Source organism: Chanodichthys erythropterus, chromosome 12 (genome assembly GCF_024489055.1).
Source record: "Chanodichthys erythropterus isolate Z2021 chromosome 12, ASM2448905v1, whole genome shotgun sequence".
Lineage (NCBI taxonomy): Eukaryota > Metazoa > Chordata > Actinopteri > Cypriniformes > Xenocyprididae > Chanodichthys > Chanodichthys erythropterus.
Genome location: NC_090232.1, coordinates 38,655,808 through 38,680,884, shown reverse-complemented (window position 1 = coordinate 38,680,884; position 25,077 = coordinate 38,655,808). Strand labels below are relative to the sequence as shown.

General features: G+C 36.7%; 3 protein-coding genes across 3 annotated transcripts; 1 reads left to right on the top strand and 2 right to left on the bottom strand.

Moving 5' to 3' along the window:
- Positions 1–884: 884 nt before the first annotated feature.
- On the bottom strand, positions 885–15,156 carry morc3b (MORC family CW-type zinc finger 3b). The gene is made up of 17 exons (XM_067404306.1): positions 15,028–15,156; positions 14,742–14,814; positions 12,935–13,067; positions 11,675–11,899; positions 11,200–11,337; positions 9,943–10,069; positions 9,616–9,744; positions 9,417–9,536; positions 9,236–9,333; positions 9,026–9,133; positions 8,154–8,276; positions 7,788–7,862; positions 6,713–6,755; positions 6,520–6,598; positions 4,833–4,902; positions 4,057–4,582; positions 885–1,139 (listed from the first exon to the last, which is right to left on the bottom strand). The coding sequence occupies exons 1-17, from the start codon at positions 15,061–15,063 to the stop codon at positions 885–887; spliced, it is 2,358 nt and encodes a 785-aa protein (XP_067260407.1). The 5' UTR covers positions 15,064–15,156.
- A 266-nt stretch (positions 15,157–15,422) lies between these two features.
- Positions 15,423–19,027, bottom strand: cbr1 (carbonyl reductase 1). Its single transcript, XM_067402880.1, has 4 exons — positions 18,738–19,027; positions 18,321–18,609; positions 16,391–16,498; positions 15,423–16,315 (listed from the first exon to the last, which is right to left on the bottom strand). Exons 1-4 carry the CDS (start codon positions 18,819–18,821, stop codon positions 15,879–15,881), a joined length of 918 nt encoding a protein of 305 aa, XP_067258981.1. The 5' UTR covers positions 18,822–19,027; the 3' UTR covers positions 15,423–15,878.
- Positions 18,392–24,695, top strand: setd4 (SET domain containing 4). Its single transcript, XM_067402879.1, has 11 exons — positions 18,392–18,507; positions 19,043–19,177; positions 19,262–19,357; positions 19,431–19,468; positions 20,094–20,182; positions 20,422–20,851; positions 21,435–21,609; positions 21,680–21,761; positions 22,948–23,028; positions 23,201–23,324; positions 23,419–24,695. The coding sequence occupies exons 2-11, from the start codon at positions 19,099–19,101 to the stop codon at positions 23,548–23,550; spliced, it is 1,326 nt and encodes a 441-aa protein (XP_067258980.1). The 5' UTR covers positions 18,392–18,507; positions 19,043–19,098; the 3' UTR covers positions 23,551–24,695.
- The last annotated feature ends 382 nt before the right edge of the window (positions 24,696–25,077 follow it).

Sequence of the window (25,077 nt, the reverse complement as noted above, 5' to 3'; positions counted from 1 at the left end):
AGGAATAAACGGTGTGTGTGTGTAAGGAGTTAGAAAACATATTGAGGCCATAGTGAAAACAGGTAATTAAACCTATGAGAAATTAACATCTAGTACCTGAATGTGAGCATATCAAGTCTTTATTAAAGCAGGTCGCTTCACTCGGCGGCCATCTTGATTGCGCCATTTTCTAGGCATGCAAGTCCAGCTCCTATGTACTTGATTGAGGAAAGACAGAAATGTCCAAAACATTTCAAAAATTTGGTTTCTTTGGCTTAAATCACACTGATAAACTCCTTTGCATTTGGATTAACTAGCTTTTTTCAGGTTAGCCTAGCAAATGCTAGTAAAAAAATAGGCAAAGCTGCCCTTTTGATTTCTCCTGAACAATTTTCTTCTGTCTTCTAGTGATCTAGAAGCCCATTTACGCCACATAAGAAAAGAAAAAATTTCATTACTAAGTCAAAATGATGAGATAAAAAGCAGAAATGATGACTGTCAATTGACGTTTTGTCATAATTTCAACTTTTTACCACAATTATAAACTAGTATGTCATAATTTTGAATTTGTTTCATAATTTTAACATTTAATGTCATAATATCAACTTTTTATGTCATCATTTTGACTTTTTTGTCATAAGATTTACAAAAAAAAAATTTTCTTATTTGGCACAAATGGGCTTCCATAGTCTCCTCCTGTACTTTGATATAAATGTATCTCATACATTTAAATATATGACAGTATATGCAGTACATGAAGTATATGTGAAATTTCACCCAGTTACAACAATATAATCAAATTTCATGCCAACACAAGAAATTCTAGGTGTATATACTGTACAAATTAGTGATTTCCATTTTCAATAAGAATCAAACCTGACATTCTGAATATCAGAGAGACTCTTTCATGTGATGTGTTCTAGAACCTGGATGAGGATCGTATCTATGATATCACTGTTGTAGTCCACATGCTCAAGATGAAGAGAAGGAATGAAAGACACCAGCAGACGGCTCAGATTTAGACGCAGTGTCCTCAGTTTGGAGCTGTCGTCTTTCTCTTCCTTTCCTCTCTGGCTCTGTTCCCTGAGCTCCGACAGTTGACTCTTCAGCTGATCACACAGGGCAGAAAGGCTGGTCTTCTCCTCCTCTACCCTCTCCAGCTAGACACGGCACATGGAAAATTCAAGACATTTAGGAAAAACATGCATAAATAGAATTAGTTCCAAAAGACAAACTTAAACTTTTTTAAATATTGCCTTGACAACTGAAGTAAAAAAAAAAAAGCATTTTTATCTTCATGCACATAATAATCTTTCACATTGTGATCCTTTTATTTTTAATATTTGACATGTTTGTGTGCTGCTGTGCATCCCTGTGTGTGTGTAATAAGCAAAGTGTATGCGCGCCTATAGGTGCATATTACTAACATGCTCTTTAGATATAAAGATTTTTTTTTTAATTCAGAAAAAAAATATATATATATATACATACAGGTGCTGGTCATATAATTAGAATATCATCAAAAAGTTGATTTATTTCACTAATTCCATTCAAAAAGTGAAACTTGTATATTATATTCATTCATTACGCACAGAGTGATATATTTCAAATGTTTATTTCTTTTAATTTTGATGATTATAACTGACAGCTAAGGAAAATCCCAAATTCAGTATCTCAGAAAATTAGAATATTACTTAAGACCAATACAAAGAAAGGATTTTTAGAAATCTTGGCCAACTGAAAAGTATGAGCATGTTCAGCACTCAATACTTAGTTGGGGCTCCTTTTGCTTGAATTACTGCAGCAATGCGGCGTGGCATGGAGTCGATCAGTCTGTGGCACTGCTCAGGTGTTATGAGAGACCAGGTTGCTCTGATAGTGGCCTTCAGCTCTTCTGCATTGTTGGGTCTGGCATATCGCATCTTCCTCTTCACAATACACAAGAAAATCTATGGGGTTAAGGTCAGGCGAGTTTGCTGGCCTATTAAGAACAGGGATACCATGGTCCTTAAACCAGGTACTGCTAGCTTTGGCACTGTGTGCAGGTGCCAGGTCCTGTTGGAAAATGAAATCTGCATCTCCATAAAGTTGGTCAGCAGCAGGAAGCATGAAGTGCTCTAAAACTTCCTGGTATACGTCTGTGTTGACCTTGGACCTCAGAAAACACAGTGGACCAACACCAGCAGATGACATGGCACCCCAAACCATCACTGACTGAGGAAACTTTACACTGGACCTCAAGCAACGTGGATTGTTTGCCACTCCTCTCTTCCTCCAGACTCTGGGTCCCTGATTTCCAAAGGAAATGCAAAATTTACTTTCATCAGAGAAAATAACTTTGGACCACTCAGCAGCAGTCCAGTCCTTTTTGTCTTTAGCCCAAGCGAGACGCTTCTGACGCTGTCTGTTACTCAAGATTGCCTTGACACAAGAAATGCGACAGCTGAAACCCATGTCTTGCATACGTCTGTGCGTAGTGGTTCTTGAAGCACTGACTCCAGCTGCAGTCCACTCTTTGTGAATCTCCCCCACATTTTTGAATGGGTTTTGTTTCACAATCCTCTCCAGGGTGCGGTTATCCCTATTGCTTGTACACTTTTTTTCTACCACATCTTTTCCTTCCCTTCGCCTTTCTATTTATGTGCTTGGACACAGAACTCTGTGAACAGCCAGCCTCTTTTGCAATGACCTTTTGTGTCTTGCCCTCCTTGTGCAAGGTGTCAATGGTTGTCTTTTGGACAACTGTCAAGTCAGCAGTCTTCCCCATGATTGTGTAGCCTACAGAACTAGACTGAGAGACCATTTAAAGGCCTTTGCAGGTGTTTTGAGTTAATTAGATGATTAGAGTGTGGCACCAGGTGTCTTCAATATTGAACCTTTTCACAATATTCTAATTTTCTGAGATTTGGGATTTTCCTTAGTTGTCAGTTATAATCATCAAAATTAAAAGAAATAAACATTGAAATATATCAGTCTGTGTGTAATGAATGAATATAATATACAAGTTTCACTTTTTGAGTGGAATTAGTGAAATAAATCAACTTATTCTAATATTCTAATTATATGACCAGCACCTGTATATATTGCACCATTGACTTTAGACTAGGTTACAGTTGGGCAATGGCTCAGTTGCATTTCAGTTGCCTCAAAATAGCCATGGGTGCACAAATTGCACTTGAAAAACACTTGCGTCGTGCCTGGCGCTGCATTGCACCAGGTGTAAGATAGGGCCCAACAAGTCTCTACATGATATTTATTTATTTTACCCATTTGTAACCTTTTTGGATAATAGAAAATAGCTTTATTTTAATAGCTTACCTTATAAGATTTCAGTTGTTAACTTTAGTTAATGCATTAGTTAAAGCCACTGTCTGTAACTTATTTTGTGTTCAAAATTTATAAAAAATTATAGAATGAGAATGTACAACATGAATCCATTTTCCAAACCATGTTTTTGTCTTATCCTGAATCATTATGGTACACTTATAATAAGTGTTTATATTTGGACTATTTTAGACCGGTCTGTTGGAACCACCGCGGAGTAGCCCAGTACCTGCGTAACTCATCATAGAAATAAACAAAGAGAAGTAGCTCCGGCTACAATGTTCTTCCACAAGAAGCATGCAGTTCTGTTTATTAACCACTAGAGCAAAAGTTACGAACTTCAGCTTTAACATGAACAAACAATGACAATTGTATTTTATGAACTAACAGTTAAAAGTTAATGAATTCTGTAATAATAATATATTGCTAATTGTAAAAAAATTATGATTAGTATGTTTTTACATTACCTCATGAAATTATTTTAAGCAATTTCAACTTTTATACGAGTTATACCAGATTTAACTTTAAGTCAGTTTAATATAATTTAAAGCCAATTTGATTATACTTACAAATTTAAGTCAGCATCTGAACTTAAGATTTTATGTTGAAATAGGTGGTATTCTTTTGCAGCATAGGTAGTTCATGTTAACCACTGCATTAACTAATAATAACAAATGAGACCTTATTGTAAGGTGTTTCCATAACTTATAATAAGAAACATCATCCTAACAATCAATCAGCTCTGCCTCTTACCCTGCTGATGAGCTTGTTCCTTTCGTCCTCCAGGGCGGCGCTGTGCTCTCTAAGCACTTCCAGTTCCTGTCGGCACAGGTCTCTCTCCTCCGCTGTCTCATGCATCAGCTCCATTAGCTCATCCTGCCACTGTTGCACCTCTATCAAGTTCCATTCCTCTTCCTCCTCCTCTTCTTCATCATCAACATGACCTTCATGATGCTCTACTCCTTTCTTCTCATTTTTCAAGGGCAATTCAGTTATCTCTTCCACAGCTGGGCTGTATCCCCTCCCTGTCCCAGATGACGCATCTCTTTCACATGTCTCTTCTGCAGCAGCGGGCCCCTGATGCGACTCAAATCCCTCCGTCATTTCACTCTCAGCTTTGTTCACGAGTGTGTCAGATTCAGATTGAGTGAGAATCTTTCTCTCCTTATTCAAAGCAGGCCAGTAGTGAGTCTGTGAGGAGTGCTCTTGTGGTGCGGTGAGAGGGGGGACAAGAGAGGATGGTGTCTGTTGTTCTATGGTAAAAAACGTCTGTTTTGCTCTGTAAATATAAAAAATAAAATTAAACATGTTTACTATATAAAATAAGGGTAGCACTTTATTTTACAATCTTGGTCTGCATGTACATACCACGTACTTCTTCTAGTAATTACAAAAACTCGGTAGTAACCATAGGTACTGACCCTGTACCAACCCCTAAGCCTTACCTCATGTAAGGAGGCTGTAAGTACACGTGCATGTAAAAAAAGTGCAACCGATGTTGAATATGTGTGAAGTTGTATTATTCCTACCTTCTCAGAGAGCTGGCGACAGCGGTCAGGTTAATGATGGGCAAAGGGGACCTCTCAGCTAAAGACAGTCCTAAAGATCAAATGAATACTAGTCATATTTGACCAAAAAAATAAAAATAAAATTCTGTCTAACCTTCATTTTGTTCCAAACATGTATGCATTTATTCTTGTGGGACACAAAAGAAGATATTTTGATAAAAATGTCTCTGTGGTGGTTTCTTTCATACAATGAAAGTCTATGTAGTTTAATGTTGTTGACTAGAACATGTATGGACAAGTTCAAAACATGAAACATTCTTTTGTGTTCTGAAAGGGAAAGAAAGTCATACATGTTTGGAATAACATCACATGACATGGTGAGTAGATGATGATGTGCCATTTTGGAAAGAAAAATTGACCCTGCATCCCAATGTGCATACTATCCACCCTATCCGCCCTAAATAGTATTGAATATTACTAGTGTTACATACTATTTAGGATGGATAGTATGCACATTGAGACGCAGGCTGAGTCTATACCTTTAAAAGCAAAATGTTAAATGTTTGTTTGTTTTTTAAAGAGAATTTTAGAATCATTTTTGATGGATCATGTGACACTGAAGACTGGAGTAATGATGCTGAAAATTCAGCTTTGCTATCAGAGGAATAAATTACATTTTAAAAATATAATAAAAACAAATAGAAAATGTATTTTAAACTGTAATAATAATTCACAATGTTACCGTTTTTACTGTATTTACTAGCCTTGGTAGAAGAATTCTTTTAAATCATACTGAACCAAAATTTTTGAACAGTGGTGAACACTGTTGTGTCACTCATCATAAAATGTAACTTAGGGTGCGTCACACTTGTAGTTCGGTGCGTTTGGTTCATTTGGTCCGGACCAAATAAGAAAAATAAAAAACATTTAGTCCTGGTCCGGTTAGCGTTCAGATTGGCAATTTTATCACCGAACCAGAAGATACCGAACCTTCAGGCATAGGGATACATTCACAACGTGAATGGTCGGATTCTATGACGTATTGCCTATTTTGCGACGGAACTTACCGAACATCCAAAACAATGCTGTTTGTTGAGGTAAATGCACTCGTTGTGTGTGCCTAGCGGTGCGTAGCCTACATATGATGGTATTTTGACCAGCTGGGAACTCGTGAAGAGCTTTTAAATGTGTAAAGTAGTCAAAACAGCGGCGGGAATCCATCCGTCACACACACAAATGATCTGCTGCATGGAGACGCGCGTCTGATGCCTGTGATGCCATCTTTTCAGCGGTCTCGGTCCGCTTGTTTGGTGCGCACCAGGGTTCGGATGGCAGCGTTCACATATGTTCAAATGAACCGCACTAACCGAGCAATCGCACCAGGGTTCGTTTTAATCGAACCAAACATGAAAAGTGTGAACGCACCCTTATTAAATGCAGTGATAAGATGGATATACGCAAGTTTGTTAATGAGGCACAGTGGCAGCAAACAGGTATTCACACAGATTGCAGAAAACACTATCACATGCTCAAAATTTGTAAATCTAGTGAAAACAGACTACATTGTCATGAAAAGCCAAAGTGTAAGGGGGCTCTAATGAGGCAATTCGTTATCACAACTAAAAGCCACATCAGAGCCTCTCAAACTAGATGGTAAGGCGGTTCAAAGCTATTTTAGTAGGGCTTTTATGTGGCATTGCATCTTTACCAGACAAAACAGAGGCTGGTGGATGTCTGGGTGCCTGATTGCTTGATAACAACCCTGGTCTGTCTTGAGTCTGTGTGCTCTGAAAGGACAGTAATCAGTTTGAATTGGCATCTGAGATTTAACACTTTTTAGAGTATCATAATATCTATCCTGAACTGCGTAAACCTGCCGATAAGGTTGTAAATGTTCTTACCTCTGGAACATTCTCCTCAAACTCAGTCTTTGTATTTCTCCTCCTGAATAAATCCAGAATATGCCAAATATCATAACAGTTCTGGTATTCGTATTAATGTCAAGAAACAATCTGCAATATTGACAGTATAATGGTGCGTTCAAGTCCTCCTAAGAAGTTTGTATTTACGAGTTGGGAATTCATAATTATGACGTCAGGAGAGTTTATAAGTGTGTCCCAATTTGCGTACTTGTGCACTATTCTATGACGTTTATAGTATAAATAGTGCAAGTAGTGTGTTTACATTGAACATTCCAAATAGAAAATGTGCACTTTAAATACCTGGATGATGCACTTAATTATCTGAAAAATGAAGTGTGTAATGTTGGACACTTCATGCACTCGACTGTCACATCTTAAATTACATAATGGAGGGGAAGGGGCTATAAGACTCTGATGTGGAATAACCTTCTAAAAATTCACACACTTCACAGCTGAATACATTAGTGCTTAAGTACACAGTGTATAAGTGCAAAGTGTATAGCAGGGGTGTTCAAACTCGGTCCTGGAGGGCCACTGTCCTGCAGAGTTTAGCGCGAACCCCAATTAAATACACCTGAACCAGCTAATCAAGGTCTAATTAGGCATACTAGATACTTTCCGGCAGGTGTGTTTTGGCAAGTTGGAGCTAAACTCCGCAGAACGATGGCCCTCCAGGACCGAGTTTGGACACCCCTGGTGTATAGTGTGTCTGGCATTTGGGACAACTTTCGAAATCAGTCAGAAGAAGTGTACCTTTTAATTAACTACATGTTTTTAAACTCTACCTCTAGAAAGTGAAGAACAAAGAATGAGTATCAAGTGGGTTTTGCTTTTTTACGTTTTAATTAATTTATGAAAATTTGCCACAACTAGAGACATTGCATCCATTGATTCCGCCATATTTCTCACTGATACACCCCCAACTCGGAAACTCACAAGCTCTAAAAAAATCACAAGTCCCCTATTGGAAATTATGAATTTTTTGGTGACATCCATGTGCGTTCAACTGGTAAATATGATCTTTCCAATATGACTTGAATGCACCATAACTTACTGGCGTTTAAAGGGTTTAGGGTACGACTTCTGATCTTCCTCCTCATCCTCTAGTTCTTCCTCAACCAAGCAGTTCCTGTGTGGAGTTCAGAGTAAAAACTAACAATAAGCATATTGATAAATACAGCAAGGAGTTATTAGTTAAGCATAATTAAAATCCTGTGGGATACAACTAAAAAGCCGAATCCAATTATCTAGAAGGAATGGCAGTTATTTCTCCCAATCAGCTGAACTTAAATATTTGGCTTCCTTTGGGTTCCTTTAACCTTCATACTGTACATCTTCTCCCACATATACCATATCCCTCTGAATCCCTCTTTCCATTTTTACTCATGATATCATGGCACAACTATTATGTTGCTGTCACCTGAACTGTGGGTCGTAGTTCATGCTGCAAAACCATTTATCTGGCAGCTCAGTGATGCCATCTGGAAGTCTCCTCCACTTCAGGCAGCTGTCACACTGCACCCAGACTTGATCTGGAACTTTCCTTGCAGAAGAGGACACAGGAAAGACCATGAAATATTAAAGGGATAGTTCACCTAAAAATGAATATTCTGTCATTTACTCACCCTCAGGTCATTCCAGAAGCAAGACTTTGTTATCCAAGGAGCACAAAATGAAAAGTTTTGAAGAACGTGTTTTACAGTGTATGGGGACTGGAGCGTTTAAGCTTCACAGAGTACACAAAAACAACATAAAAGACTTAAAACCATACAAACAGACCAACATATTTAATGAATGAGATATTTAATGATATGATCATAATGATTTATCCACAAATCAGTTAATTACTTCAAATCAGCCAGGTATAGCTAACGTGGATATCACAACGTTCAGTGAACAGTGACTTCAATTTAAGCCTGTCTCTATCCAAAAGGTATCGGATGCCTTTAGAAGATTTGGAATTTAGAGCATGAGTCTTATAGCCCACTTATATGGTGAGATGTAAAGAGTGACATTTCTCAAAATCCTTTTGTACACTGTTATTTACATGCTATTTTATTTCAGCTTTATTTCAGTTACTGAAAACTATTTTAATGGTTTCAGCTAACAGTAACACTGCTTTTATGCTCCTCGGAAGAAGGAAAGTCATTGGGGTTTGGAAAAGCATAAGAGTGAGTAAATAATGACAGAGGTTTCATATTTGGGTTTTATAACTATTTCTTTAAATTAGCTAGAAGTGTCCTTTAAACCCTGTGATTTTTTTGTTGACAGGTTATTGACTGCAGTACTCACAACACATCCTCTATTGCAACTGTGCAATTTGGATCCTCTTTCTTTCGTTTGTAGCGGATTTCGTTCCAATAGTCCTCCAGCTTTATGCTGAGGTTGTGCATGATCTTCCTGTATATTGTAGAGGAAATAGAGCCTTTCCATCAAAGTAACCCAAGGGCATAATTTGGGGTAAATACCGGTAGAGTGATAAACAGCGTTTGTTCAGCGCACCTGTATTTATCGGTGTCATCAAAGTCTTGTTTGTTGTGAGTGGGCTGAAGGAAATTGCACTCTATAACACCAATAACACCCACACCTTTTCTTTCGGCCTGTTATAAAAGCAAACCACAGCTTTTAGTATTGAATTGATGGGTAAAGGAAGCAGAAGAAACATGCAATAATTTCTGGTTACCTTACATTGGCAGCTCACTTTCACGTAAGGCTTTATTAGCCTGTTCTTATGGTACATCATAATCCCATAATGCTCTTTGCTTTTGGTGTTGTATCCGAAAGTGATGCGTACACGCTTGTTCTGAGCACCGAGTTAAGAAATGCTGTGACGAGGTTATATGTATGTGCACGCCAAAAAACAATATATTTTGTAAGGATACAAGGAATGACGGCCTGTAGTTGTCCTGCGCAATATGAGCCAGACTCTTGGATATCAGCTGGCTCTTCACTCTTTGCCCTCGAATAATGATTTGCATGCGAGGCTTCAGGTATAAGATGCTACAGTATGCCTACATTACAAAAACATAATCAATCTCGCACCTAAAAAGAATCAATCTCGCACATAAACCAACTAATCAGTCTTATTTTCACCCCCTCCCTTCAACTGACATACTCACCTCTTTTCATTGAAACATAGACAAGATGATGTAAATTATTACTATTAATATAATTGCATGCCTCATTCTTGTGAGATGTGCTATGCTCACCCGTAATGAGTATTCACTTTCTGGAGTCATGACGAGACCACTGTTGCTCCTCTCGCTGATGGTCGCCCTGATCAGAATGTCATATTTATCAGTGTCAAAGTCAAATTCAGTGTCGCCATTTGTGGTCCTGAAAAACACAATTTGTAACAATAGTGTTCAAAAGTTTGAGGTCGGTAAGATTTTTTAAAATGTTTTTGAAAAAAGTCTCTTATGCCCACCAAGGCTGCATTTATTTGAGCAAAAATACAGTAAAGACGGTAATATTGTGAAATATTATTGCAATTTAAACCGTTTTCTGTTTTAATTATGTCAAATCGATTAATCATATCTAGCAAAAATATTTGTAATTAATATATATATATATATATATATATATAAATATATGTGTATATATATATGTATGTGTATATATATTTATATGTATATATATATATATATATATATATATATATATATATATATATATATATATATGTGTGTGTATATATATATATGTGTATATATATATGTATGTGTATGTATATATATATATATATATATATATATATATATATATATATATATATATATATATATATATATATATATATATATATATATATATATATATATATATATATATATATATATATATATATATATATATATATATATATATATATATATATATATATATATATGTATGTATGTATATGTATGTGTGTGTATATATATATAATATATGTATAATGTGTGTGTGTGTGTGTGTGTAAAGAGTGATATTTCTCAAAATCCTTTTGTACAGTGTTATTTACATGCTATACATATACACACATATTTATATATGTACACACACATATATTATGTAAACACAAACTTTTATATTAGATGCGATTAATTGGGATTAACCGATTTGACAGCACTAATTTTAATATTTTATTTTAAAAAGTAATTTATTCCTGTAATAGTAAAGCTGAATTTTCAGCATCATTACTCCAGTCTTCAGTGTCACATGATCCTTCAGAAATCAATCTAATATGATGATTTGGTGCATGATAATTGATCATTTCTTATTATTATCAATGTCAAAAACAGTTGTGCTGCTTAATATTTTTGTGAAAACCATGTGACAATATTTCAGGATTCTTTGATGAAGAGAAAGTTTGAAATCATATTGACCCCAAACTTTTGAATGATAGTGTACTTCAGATCATCACCCCCAGCCATCTATTTACTCACCCATCCCAACATGTATCCAGTAAGAGGGGCGGAGCTTACGTGCGAAGATTCCAGATGATGATGCGTGTTCCTGTCTGTCCAGCAGCGTTGATGGCGCGGAGCTCTGCGAACAGCTCTCTCTCTGAGCTGAAGAGAGAGTGTGTGAGGATCGCTCTCAGACTGGCTCCATCCTCCATGCTGGTGAGATCAAGGGTCAGATGACAAGAGTTCAGTGTATGTCAAAGCTTAGGAAATACATGCACATTATGTACAAATTGGGTTACACTTTATTTCGATGGCCCAATTTAGACATTCTACTAACTAACTATACTTTGCAACTACATGTCAATTAACTCTCATTAGAGTATTAGTAGACTGTTAGAATAGGGTTAGGTTTTATGGTTCAGGTTAGTAGAATAAGCTGACATGTAGAATGTGGACTATTGAAATAAATCTCCACAAATTGAAATTAAAAGAAAAATGGAATCTTTGAACTATCTGTAATAAAACTGGAAGAAAAGCTGAAGAATAGTACTGGTTATGTCCATCGCGTCTAAACGTGATCATGGGCACCAAGACTCGCTGAGCTCCGATGGCCTCGAGGTAAGACTGGGACAGGAGTCCCACACTCATGGTGTCTCTGGTCTTAGTGAAAACAATGGCATCTTTTCCCAGTCGCATGGACCCTGATTTAAAACCATTGCCGTAAACACCGACTGGAATGTGAAATTTCACTGCTTTCTTCTCGCTGAAACCAAAGCTTAAAAACATCAGGAAAATGTGTTAATATGCATTATATACACAAGCATTCAAACTCTCAAATAAATTATGTTTTTAAGCTTTCTTGTCATCAAAGAATCATGAAAAAAAGTGTTATGTTTTCCACAAAAATATTATGGAACGCAGCTTTTTTCTGTGAATGTGATTTCACCAAGTACAACATGTTCACAGATCAACACCTTTGTTAATCCTGGAACAACATTCCAATCAACCATTAAGATTTGATTGGAAGTTTACATTTTATGTCAAATTTAGGCTTACATCCAGGGTTAGGTGCTTCTGCATCAGTGTTATCTATCATTTCCCTCTGATTTTAGGAATAACTTATGGGTAGAGTTAGGTTTAGGGGTAGGGATAGGGATAGGGTTAGGACAAAGAATGTTGTTCCTGGATCAACAACACATCTTACTTCGAAAAATCACAATGCTCGCTGTTTTCAACAGCACCAAATCAGCATATTAGAATATTGTGTGACAGTAATGATGCTGAAAATTCAGCGTTGCCATCACAGCAATAAATTACATTTTAAAATATATTCAAATAGAAAACAGTTACTTTAAATTGTAATAACATTTCATAAAATTACTATATTTACTGTATTTTTGATCAAATAAATGCAGCCTTCTTTCAAAAACATTAGAAAAATCTTTTTGAACAGTAGCCTATATATATTTCACACAACCGATCATTACTTAATAGATGACCTGGTCAAAAGTTTACAGCTTCATTCATTCACAACTCCAGGCATGATGAGTATAGTGATTACAAGACACCAATTAGGTGTTCTTAATTGTTCTGGCAGTGGGCCCTAGCGCTCAATGTTATAGGCTTTTAGTGCTAATGACATAAGACCACTGTGAATCCCCTGAATTAAGTGACTAAGAGTACTTGATTCTCTTGCAATTATAACAACCAGTAATTACAAGTCCATTTCACACACTTTTCAACTGCTGTACTTAAAATGAATAATAAATTAAATTAAGTGACTGAACAGACATGCTGTAGTACTTTGTACCTGAGCATCTTATGCAGTCTGGCTCTGGTCAAACCCTCTCCATTATCCATAAAAGAGAGGCAGTCTAGTCCTCTGATACGTGTCCAGTCTATCCAGATCTGTCTGGCACGAACATCTGGGTCATAAGCATTATCTGCAACACAAGTCACTTTTCGGTAAAGGCACAAACAAAATAATATTCAACCAAAACTTGAACACCTAATGCAGCGAGATTTAGCGCTAGATTTCCGACTTTTCACACCCCTTTGACTTTCTCTCTCTCTCTCTTCAAAAAAGCGACTAGCAACAAATCTTGCTACTTTTTGGACTCCTGGTTAACTTGTAGTCAGTCACTTTGTTCTGATATCTAACAGAAAATACGTAAATGAGAACAGCTTTATTAGACATTCGGCTATATATTAATAATATAATCAAGTATGTGAACACGTATTAGGTGAGAAAATAGATAAAGTGTCAACATTTGGCGTATGACGACATTTAGCGACTAAAAGGGTTAGTTCATCAAAAAAAGAAAATTCTGTCATTTATTACTCACCTGACTTATAAAGTGATGGCCGATTTCACAACACTGCTTCAGGAAGAATCGGAGCATAATGAATCAACGTGTCGAATCAGCGGTTTGGAGCGCCAAAGTCACGTGATTTCAGCAGTTTGGCGGTTTGATACCACGTTTGACGCACGATCTGAATCATGATTCAACACAGAAGAATCATAATGCTCTGAAGCTTCATGAAGCAGTGTTTTGAAATCGGCCATCACTAAATAAGTCGTTATTTTGTTTTTTTGGCGCACCAAAAATATTCTCATTGCTTTATAATATTAATATTGAACCACTGTACTCACATGAACTGATTTAAATATGTTTTTAGTACCTTTATGGATCTTGAGAGAGGAAATGTCATTGCTCCCTATGCAGGCCTCACGGAGCCATCGGATTTCAACTAAAATATCTTAATTTGTGTTCCGAAGATTAGCAAAAATCTTACAGGTGTGGAACGGCATGAGGGTGAGTAATAAATGACAGAATTTTCATTTTTGGGTGAACTAACCCTTTAATTACTCACCTTCATGTCGTTCCAAACCCGCAAAAGTTTCGTTCATCATGGGACCACAAATGAAGATCTTTTTGATGAAATCTGAGAGCTTTCTGTCCCTCCATTGACAGCCTACGTAACTTTCACTTTCAAGCCCTAGAAAGGTACTAGTAAAGACATCATTAAAGTAATCCAAGTGACTCCAGTGGTTAAACCTCAATTTTATGAAGTTTGCACAAAAAAAAAAACAATTTACCACTTTATTTACAAAATGTTAATCTCCAACGCACATTCAAGTATAAGGTCTGCTCTCGCGTCAACACAACACGCATGCTTTTCTGAACGTGCTTTGGAGACGAATATTTTGTAAATAAAGTGGTAATTTAGGTTTTTTGCGCACTTATGTAGCTACATAAAATTTAGGTTAAACCACTGGAGTCACATGGATTACTTTTATGGTGCATTCAAAGTGGTAGTTGCGTAGGCTGTCAATGGAGTGACAGATATTCTCTCAGATTTCATCAAAAAGATGTGGTCTAACGAAAAGTCTGACATGAAAGTGATGAATTAATGACAGAATTTTCATTTTTGGGTGAACTAACCCTTTCATTTGAGCAGACTTTTTCCATTGAAAATAGTTGGCAGCACTGAAGAACTGTTTTATATACCACTACCATAATACCATAAAAGTCTTAATAGCAAACCCACAATTTCAACATGTTGTCTCTGTTTTATCAAGTAGACAAAAGAGTGATTTAGACTAGAGAACTCACCAATCAGCTCAGCTATAGCGCTGAATGGCCAGGTGTGGCTTGTGGAATTAGCGTGAAGAAATTTTGGACTGATCTACATAAAGAAAATAGGGTGTTGATAAAGAAAAAGAAGCATAAAATGCTTCTTAAAACAGCACTTAAAAGCAAACAAAAAAGGTCAAAATGACTGCATTCTTTCACCTTTTTGAATTCAAGAAATAACAGAAAAACAAGAAGTAGAAGTAACAGTGAAGTCACAGTGGATCATAATAAACTACAAGAAAATTGATAAATGCATGTTACTTACTGTGCTCAGAGGAATGCCACGTTTTCTGGTGGCCATTTTTGCAGGACGATCTATGTTAGATATTGAAGAAAGCTTCAGAGAAGGGTTTGTAAACTAACTGTGGAGCTTTTGCTGTGTGTGTCCAGATATAGTGCACACTCTGCTCTCACACTCCAGCTATGTGTCCGCTGAGACTTCTAAAGGAGTTCTTCACATATTGTTATGAGCAATAAATGCTGGTATGAATGTGTAACCGGACACATCTTTATTTATGTCTTGGAAAGCGACTATTATTTAAGCAGGAGCTTTAAATGTCTATGTATATACTGTAATCTACATAGCGAAGATTTTGGATATTCTCTTCCAAACCACTACTTTTTTCCATGCATTTCAAGACGAAGCCATACAACTGGGTGAGAGGAATTTTATTTTTGTAATTCAAAGTTTTCCAGATTAATGAATTATCAGTTTTATTCATGTGTACAACATAAGATGACAGGTTACAGTCCACTGAGTTTTTTAATTAAGGATCAGTTGATGTAGTTAACATTGTATTTGTGCATTTTGCATCATTATATATCGAACACATACACAAGCTGGAGTTCTAAACTATTGATCTTAATCTTAAAACTACATAAATCCTGCAATATTGATATTTGAGCACAACATTTTAGTCTGTTAACTTTAACAAACTGCAGGTTCCAGATGATGATTTTCATGTGGTTGCAGCCATGTATTTGAACAAAATTGTATTTTAAATGTTTTTTTTGGCTATTCAGTAAAGCTTTGATCAAATGTTAAAGCTTTTTGTGTTATATTTACAATGATAAGAAATTATACAATGCACATAGTAACATTTCTCTTTCTCGCTCTCACCAGGGCTGCACTTGCTTCTCTGAAACAAACTGCCCATGGGGCTCTTTGGCCCCGGCAGGCAGCAATGCCAAGTACACTGGAGTGATGGCGCCCTCATCTGGAGATTTGGTAGCATTTGGTCCAGCCATGTCAGTCCTGACCCATCCTGGACAGCAGGCATTGCACAGGATCTCATCTCCAGGCCTCTCTTTCATCAGATTTCGGGCTAGGATTCTAGTCAGGGTGGTGAGGCCGGTTTTGGAGACCCCATATGCAGTGCTGGGCCAGCCTTGTTCTGAATGGACCCCTTCCTGAGCATCACGGACGAATCGCTCCATCAGACCAACCAGTTCTTCCTCTGTGATGTCATCGCTTCGGAAACGGGCCTGGAGTTCTGGACTGCAGCGGCTTAAAGCTATCGAGCCCATTACGCTTGAGACATTCACCATCCGACCTAGAAAGAAATAAGACAATAAGACAAAAACAACCCGACAAGCAGGTTCTACAAGGCGTAACTGTTATGACTTACCTCCTGGTTTGATAATGGGCAAGAACACATTGCACATATCTCTAGTAGCAAAGAAATTGGTCTTCAATGTCACATCTGCTTGGATCCCAAAGGGAGTTGTGTCTGCCACTGTTATGAAGAAATCAAACATTGTTTTCTTTACACATAACACGAAAGGTGAATTATGACAGAATGTTTACCCCCTGGTGGTCTTTGGTCATTTTAGACTAAAACATTTTACATTTTTAATGGTATGGTATAATACTTGCTGACTTTAGTGGCGCAGACTATCCGCTTGTTAAGTCGTGACGTAAGGAACGCCGCTTCCGGGTCCAAGTCTCGACTCATTTCATTTGAGAATGCCATCGACGGCCGTTTATGAGCACTATTTAGTCATATTAAACATCAATCATTTTAAAAACTTTAAAAGTTTTTAAATACTTACAGTCTACACAACAGTCTCCGTGCTCACAGCATCACAGACATTAATATTTTAACGAATTATAAAAGATGAATCATTGTCTGGCCATTTGGAATTTTGGTATGGAGATAAAGGTTATGATTATAATTTTTTGTAGTATTACACCACATAGTGTGTGTATATTAGCACCATTTGTTGTTTTCTTGTGGTATGAGATAAAGCGTTAGGACCCGGAAGCGCTGCCGTGTGACGTCAGACTTAACAACCGAATATGAACACAAAAAAATCTGTCTTTAGGGTCAAAAATGCCCACCCTAGGTAATGAATGGGATAAATACAGAGAATGTTTTGGGGCTACCGTCTACTATGGAAGCTTGTTTCCACAATCCACGAAATAAAAAATGAAGCTAATTGCATCTTTTTTCCCCTCACAATTCTGACTTTTTTCTTATATATCCAGTGTTGGGGGTAACACATTACAAGTAACGCGAGTTACGTAATCAGATTACTTTTTTCAAGTAACAAGTAAAGTAATGCATTACTTTTAAATTTACAACAAAACATCTGAGTTACTTTTTCAAATAAGTAACGCAAGTTACTTTGTTTTCGCATGTATTGACTGACAGCTCTCCTGTGCCCATGTTGAGAGAATGTTGAGTAATGCTGCCTTCACGTGCTCTCAGAATTATGGTAACGCGTTTCCTAGGTAAAAATTGCACATGAACGCCCTCCCATTTCAAAACTTGAATGCAATGAGCTCGTAATCATGACTTCAGGGAATGAGGGAATGATCAAATTTCTGATAGCATGTGAAGGCAGCAGAAGTGCAAAGGTGGTTATTGTTCTAGACTAAATGTGAGCGTTTGTTCATCTCACTTGCACAAAAACATATTCAGTATTCCTCAAAATGAAATGCAAATATTACGCAAACCTAGAGTAATTAAATGTTAAATTGCACAAATATTCTTTATGTATTTAATCTCATTTCATTCTGTCTTCCCTTTAGACTTTAAAGCATACTAATAAGCAAAAAAGGAGCAAAGAATAAACATCACATTACATTATTTTTATTGCTAAAATAAGATTGTGGAACATTCTTCTCCTGTATCCTATTCTTCTGCAATCCAGACAAAGACTTATTCATTATTTTGTTTATTTGTTATTAAAAATCAAACAAACAAGCAAGCCCAACCCAGGTGAGAAAAAGTAACGCAAAAGAAACGTAACATTACTTTCCACGAAAAGTAACTAAGTAATACAATTAGTTACTTTTTAGGGAGTAACGCAATAAAAGTAACTTTCCCCAACACTCACAATTTTGCTTTTTCCCCCTCGCAACTGCCAGTTTATATCTCGCAATAGTTTTTGTTTTTTTTTTCCCTCGAAATTTTGTCACGAAATAATACAATAAAAAGGTAACTGCCACTTTTTTATATCACAATTCTGACTTTTACGCAATTGTCTTCACACAAGCGTGACGCCATTATGTGAGGAATACCAGAGGGTTTGTCGAGCAATGGATTTAGTTACTTTTGAAGGCGATCCCAGCGTTGTTGATGAGCACGTCCAGGCCCCCGTACTTCTCTTTGAAGAAGTCTCGTGCGGTGCGGACGCTGTTGGGGTCATTAATGTCCAGCTGATGGAAAAGCGGTGTCAGCCCCTCCTTCTTCAGACTGTCCACCGCTGCGGTTCCTCGAGCGACATCCCGGGCTGTCAGGTACACGTCCCCGGCGTACTCTTTGCACATTGCCCGCACTATTGCGAACCCGATGCCTTTATTTGCACCAGTGACCAGAGCTACTTTGCTGTTGCTCATTGTCTGCAGTGGAAAAGAAAGTGAAAATAAGAGCATATCCTGTGCAATAACATGAACAGCAGCCTAATAAATAAAATAACGAAATTAAATGGCTTTGGAAAACGTATGCATGATTACAACAAAACACGTACCTGTTCAAGTTTTATTCTTGCCAGTTTGTAGTCTGCGTATGTACTTACTGCGCATGCGCAGAGGAATACGCTTGCATAAAGCATCACAGTTCGATATCTATGTCATGTGCACCAAGACTTACTTGTCGACAGAGCCATGATTATGAGCTTTACATCTTTTTTTACAACGTTAATATTTTAAATAATTTTCTATCCATACTCTGATTGGTTCAAACTAAGTCAATGACGAAACAAAGACCTAAGCACGTGATCCGGCTGTGTTTTTGACCATGTGGATGTCTGTTTTGTTTCTAACTGCGGTTTAGAATGACATTACTCCCGATACAAGCTTCAGGTAGCCCTGTTATGTGGACACTTTAAGATGAATAAATCTGGCTGCCGTGCTGGGAGAAGAGCGAGGGAAAAAAGACGGAAAAAACACGAGTCGCGCGTCTCCAAAGGTATTTTGTTTCTATGCTGATACATTGTAACTTTGTAGTATAGTGTGAAATGTTTGTTTGAATAAGTGTATTTTGCTCCTGTAGTAACTCTGACTCACGAAGCACAGTTTGTTCTTTTGAGGAGATGGCTGAAAGAGAGAGGATTCGCCTCACAGTCTCTCATCCCTGTCGACTTCCATGGTAAGTAACCATTGTAGATAGTTTTCACACTTATATAGTGATTATGTTACTAACTTATACACTTTTTCCTCAGGCACTGGAAGGGGGCTTATGGCAACTCAGACTATCAAGGTAATTTTAACATGCATACACTGCAGCTCAAAAGTTATGATTATATATAATTTATTTATTTATTTTTAAGATTCTTTTAAATTAAAAAGTGACAGTAAAGACATGTATAATGTTACAAAAGATTTCTATTTGATATAAATGCTGTTCTTTGGAACTTTCTATTCATCAAAGAATCCTGAAGAAAAAAAAAAGAAAGTATCATAAAAATATTAAAGGGAAAAAAATGAAAATTCTGCCATCATTTACTCAGCCTCAGGTTATTCCAAACCTGTATACATTTCTTTGTACTGCTAAATGCAAAAAAAGAAGATATTTTGAAGAAAGTTTGTAACCAGGCAACTTCCATAGTAGGAAAAAATATACTATGGTAGTCAATGGTGGCCCAAAGCGGCCTGGTTACAAACTTTCTTCAAAATATCTTCCTTTGTTTTTCAACAGAACAAAGAAATTTATAGCGGTTTGGAACAATCTACGGGTGAGTAAATGATGACAGAAATTTCACTTTTGGGTGAACTATCCCTTTAAGCAGTAAAAACTGTTTTCAGCATTGATGATAATAAGAAATGTTATTAATTGGATTCAAATATCTGAAACCACATTGAAAATATATTTGTCACTTTTTCAGGCCAAAGACATGGTGATTTCCTTACCTGAGAAATGCTTGCTGACAACCAGCACAGTTCTGAAGAGTTACATGGGTGACCATATAAAAAGGTATTTTTGGACTGATCGTTTTTTCACCCCAAAACCAAAAATATATATTTTATTATAATATGTTTTATTATATAATTATATATATTAGTTAATAATTATATGTAGCCAAGATTAAGATTTTCTATGCACCCAAATATTTTATATATGAGATTTAAGAATGTTGTGCTCTAAGATGTTTGAAATGGACCATGGGGTCTGATTAAAGTGAATTTGGTTTCCCTCTCTCTTTCTAACTATAGATGGCATCCTCCCATATCTCCTCTTCTGGCTCTTTGTTGTTTCCTCATTGCTGAGAGACATCGTGGAGATGCATCAGAGTGGAGTCCCTACATTGATATCCTCCCAAAGACCTACACGTGCCCTGTGTACTTCTCCAATGACATGATTGGCCTTTTGCCTGGGAGTCTCCAGAAAAAAGCTACGGAGCAGAAAGAACAGTTTCAGGAACTCTGCTGCTCTTCGCTGATGTTTTTTCACTCCCTCCAGCCACTTTTTACCCAGCCCACAGAGGAGTTGTTTACCCAGGATGCCCTGCGGTGGGCTTGGTGTAGTGTTAACACTCGTACGGTGTATATGGAACATGATCAGAGCAACTATCTCTCCAGGGAGAAGGATGTTTATGCACTTGCACCGTACCTTGACCTGCTGAACCACTGTCCTAATGTCCAAGTAAGAGCATCTAACCGAAATGCACTACTTTTCAAACGTTTGGGGTCAGTAAGATTTTGAAATAAGTTCCTTATGCTCACCAAGGCAGCATTTTATTGATCAAAAATACTTTTTAAATGAGTGTTTTCTATTTTAATATGTTTTCAAATGTAATTTATTCCTGTGATGGTAAAGCTGAATTTTCAGCATCATTACTCCAGTCTTCAGTGTCACATGATCCTTCAGAAATCATTCTGAAATGCTGATTTGCTGCTCAAGAAACATTTCCTATTATTATTATTATTATTAATGTTGAAAACAGTTGTGCTGCTTAATATTTTTGTGGAAACTGTGATACATTTCTTTCAGATTTCTTTGATAAATATAAAGTTCAAAAGAACAGCATTTATTTGAAATTAAAAATCTGTTTTTGAAACATTTTGAATGTTTATACTTTCACTTTTGATCAATTTTATGCAATATTATTTTCTTTTTTAAAAATCTTACTGAACCCAAACTTTTGAATGATAGTGTAATTTCTTACAAAACATTTGCATGGTTATAAGTAAAGGCTATACGTAAACGAACTTTCCCTGTTGTGCAGGTTGAAGCTGGCTTCAACAAAGAAACTCACTGCTACGAGGTTAGAAGTGTCCAAAGCTGTAAGAAGTTCCAGCAAGCATTCATCAATTACGGCCCTCATGATAATCACAGACTGCTTTTGGAATATGGTTTTGTTGCCCCTGGCAACCCCCACAGTGTAGTATATGTTGATTTAGGTAAGGAACATGCATGCTGAAATATTACATTTTCTGGAGCTGTATCGATCACTATTTGTTGTTATTGTAGGAACACTAAAATTGTGTCTAGATGAAAGAGACAAACAGCTAACACAAAAACTACTCTACCTAAAGGACAATAATTTTTTAAGGTAAGTAACAGATATATTGTGTCAATAACATTCATATTTTAAATTTTTGGGTATCATGGTTTCCACAAAATTATTAAGCAGCACAACTGTTTTTAAAGGTACACTACTATGTAACTCTTGGCCCTCTAGCGGTTAAAAAACAAAACTGCATGCATTTTGCGGAAGAACATTGTTTTGGTTGTGCTTCAGCTCTGCGGATGAATATGGTTATCCTATTGCTCATAAAACATTCACTACTAGGCTTAGGAGATATAACCAGTTTAGATGGAAAGGATCTCTAGCTGACTAGCTGAAGATGTTACTGTAGCTATATCCATTAATAGAGACGGTACTTCCTTTAAAATAAATTCCAGCACAGCGATACAACAACCATAATGAAATGACCCTTCACAACAGATAATGCTTTACAATGAACTCTGTTAGAGAGCTACATATGGCAGTTTATCTGTTCAATAAAATACCTTACTAATCTGCTCCAAATAGACAAGATAATGTTGCAAGCTATCCAAAAAAAAAAAAAAAAAAAAGGTATAGGTTAGTTGTCACATAGAGTGAGAAAGGTTGACATGAAGCACAGTAAATCTCGAACCTCCGGAGAATCACCCGTTTAAAAACAACACAGCACAGAGGAGAGTCTGCTGGCAAAAAGAGAATGTGACAGAGCTCGTAATAAAACAAGAATCAACATTATCTTGAGCTCTGTCACATTCTCTTTTTGCCAGCAGACTCTCCTCTGTGCTGTGTTGTTTTTAAACGGGTGATTCTCCGGAGGTTCGAGATTTACTGTGCTTCATGTCAACCTTTCTCACTCTGTGACAACTAACCTATACCTTTTTTTTTTTTTTTTTGGATAGCTTGCAAGAAATATGTCGTAATAAGTAGTTCTGGAAGTTGTACGATGTGTTTTCTTGTAGATTTCTTTGATTTAATATTGAATCACTTTCAGCATAAAAAGGTCACATTATTGTTCCTACAGTTTGATGTATAACCATGTAATATTGCAGTTCTTGAAGAGTGCTAATTTCAAACTCTGACTTAAATTCATGATCTTGGGGACATTAAGCAGTTCTTATAAATTCTGTATTCTGTTGTGTCGTTAATGTGTTCATGAAAGTGGCCCGTTCTTACAGTACAGTACTGGTATAGGACAGCAAATCAAGTTCCATTTGCTCTCACTCTTCGACAGAAACTTGACGTTTGGGATGGATGGCCCTTCCTGGCGACTGATGACTGCACTGAGACTGCTATCCTTGAAACCTGAGCAATAGTGAGTATTTGTCATCCTAAACATTTTATTTGCAAGAGTGGACATTTGACTGTGTGGTAATGCAAAATACATGCCACAGTCTTGTCATTGTTATTGCTTTTACTCCCATATATTTTATTTCATAGCAATTATTTGAATACATTCAAAACTGACTTAATGCTGTTGTCTGCAGTACTAGTTGGAAGAGTGTCCTCTTGGGGGCAGCAGTGAGCCAGGATAGGGAGGAGTGGTGCATTCAGTCTGCCCTTAAGCTTTGCAATAACCTCACTGATGGCAATGTCAAAGCTCTAGAGAGGGTGAGTCTAATTAAAATCTATTCATTCTTAATGTTGCCTGTGTCTAATTAAAGATATGAAACCACTTACAGCCTAAGTCTTTCCATTTGTACAGCTATCACAGCTCAAACAGGGTGCAAACCTGTCTCGCCTGGAACAACTGTGTGTGGTGGAGAGCCTGAGACAAGAGGAGCAAAGGATTCTGGAACACACACGAGTGGTTCTTCATAACCTCCAGAGACAATAGTCACTGTGGTAACAGTAGGGCATTTGGAACACTAAGGAACCAGAAGCCTCATGCTGTCACTGCCAAGAATTAAACGCAAGCCAAGACTGAGTATAGAGCCAACAGATACGGTTAACCATTGTACTACAGCCCTTAACCCAATCACCTACAATACTGCAGGAAATATGGAGTTCAAAATACTTAAAAGAATAGTTCACCCAAAAAGTAAACACTTCCTTTTTTGTGGAACTCAAAAGGAAACATTTTGAAGACTTCTACCATTTAAGTTATTGGTAAAATAATGTTTTTTGTTAATTGAAATAAAGATTAAAGGGGACCAAAAATGTCCCTTTTACAAGATGTAATACAAGTCTCTGGTGTCCCCAGAATGTGTCTGTGAAGTTTCAGCTCAAAATACCCCACTGATCATTTATTCTGGCTTGTCAAATTTGCCCTAATTTGGGTGTGAGCAAAAACACGCCGTTTTTGTGTGTGTCCCTTTAAATGCGAATGAGCTGCTGCTCCCAGCCTGCTTTCCAAAAGAGGGTGGAGCTTTAACAGCTCGCCCTTCGGATACTCAACAACAACAAAGCTGGAGAATCTCACGCAGCCAAAATGATGATTGTCAGTAACGGTGTTCAGCCTTACATTGTTCAAACCGGAGTCGGACACTGATGGAGAGACCCAGGAAGAAGTTACAACTTTTAGAATGAAACTGGACATTTCTGAATGGTTAATGAATAAATGTATGTAGTTGCTGTGGAGTTTATTCTACTTATCAACTAGCATGTGCCGTCATGATAATCTTTTGTGCAAATCCAGTGTTGAGTTGACTATCGTATGTGAAGTAATGTGTGTTCTCGGGGGCAGGGTTTATGTAAATTTTGGGGTTAGTGATGCTAGTTGTAGTTCCTACCAGGCGTTTGTTGTAGTCCTTAAACAGAGAATTCTTTAAAAGAAAATCTCTCTCTTTGCATTGAACTTTGAGTGTTGTAACTTTGCAGACATTGTTTATGCTCAAACAGCAACATTATACACTAACTAAAGTTAAAGTGAAATCACAATCAACCACCCCTTTAAATAGAATAAAATATAAATATCTTAAATATAAAATTTGAATGTGTAAAACTTAAACCAAAAATAGAAATGCTGCATTGGTAATGGAAATAAAGTAAGCTGAAGTTGTGGTACTGAAATCATTCTTAAACTAAAATAAATTAAAGCTAAATTGAAATATTGAAGAAAAAAAATTACGAAAGCATATTTAGTAATCAAAATTACTAAAATGAAAACTGAAAATGTAAAAATAAAAGCTAATTTAAAATACAAATACTAAAGTAGTATATAAATAATACCAAAATATGAGTTTTTTTATACAATGAAAGCATATAGTGATCAAAGGCTGTGAAACACTACGAAAGTATCATTTAAAAAGTCCAAAACTACATTAACTTAAAAATCCTTAATTCCACCTCATATTTTAATTTTGTCCAAAAAGAACAATGTTCACTTTCCCCAATTCACTTACACTGCATGGAAATGATGAGC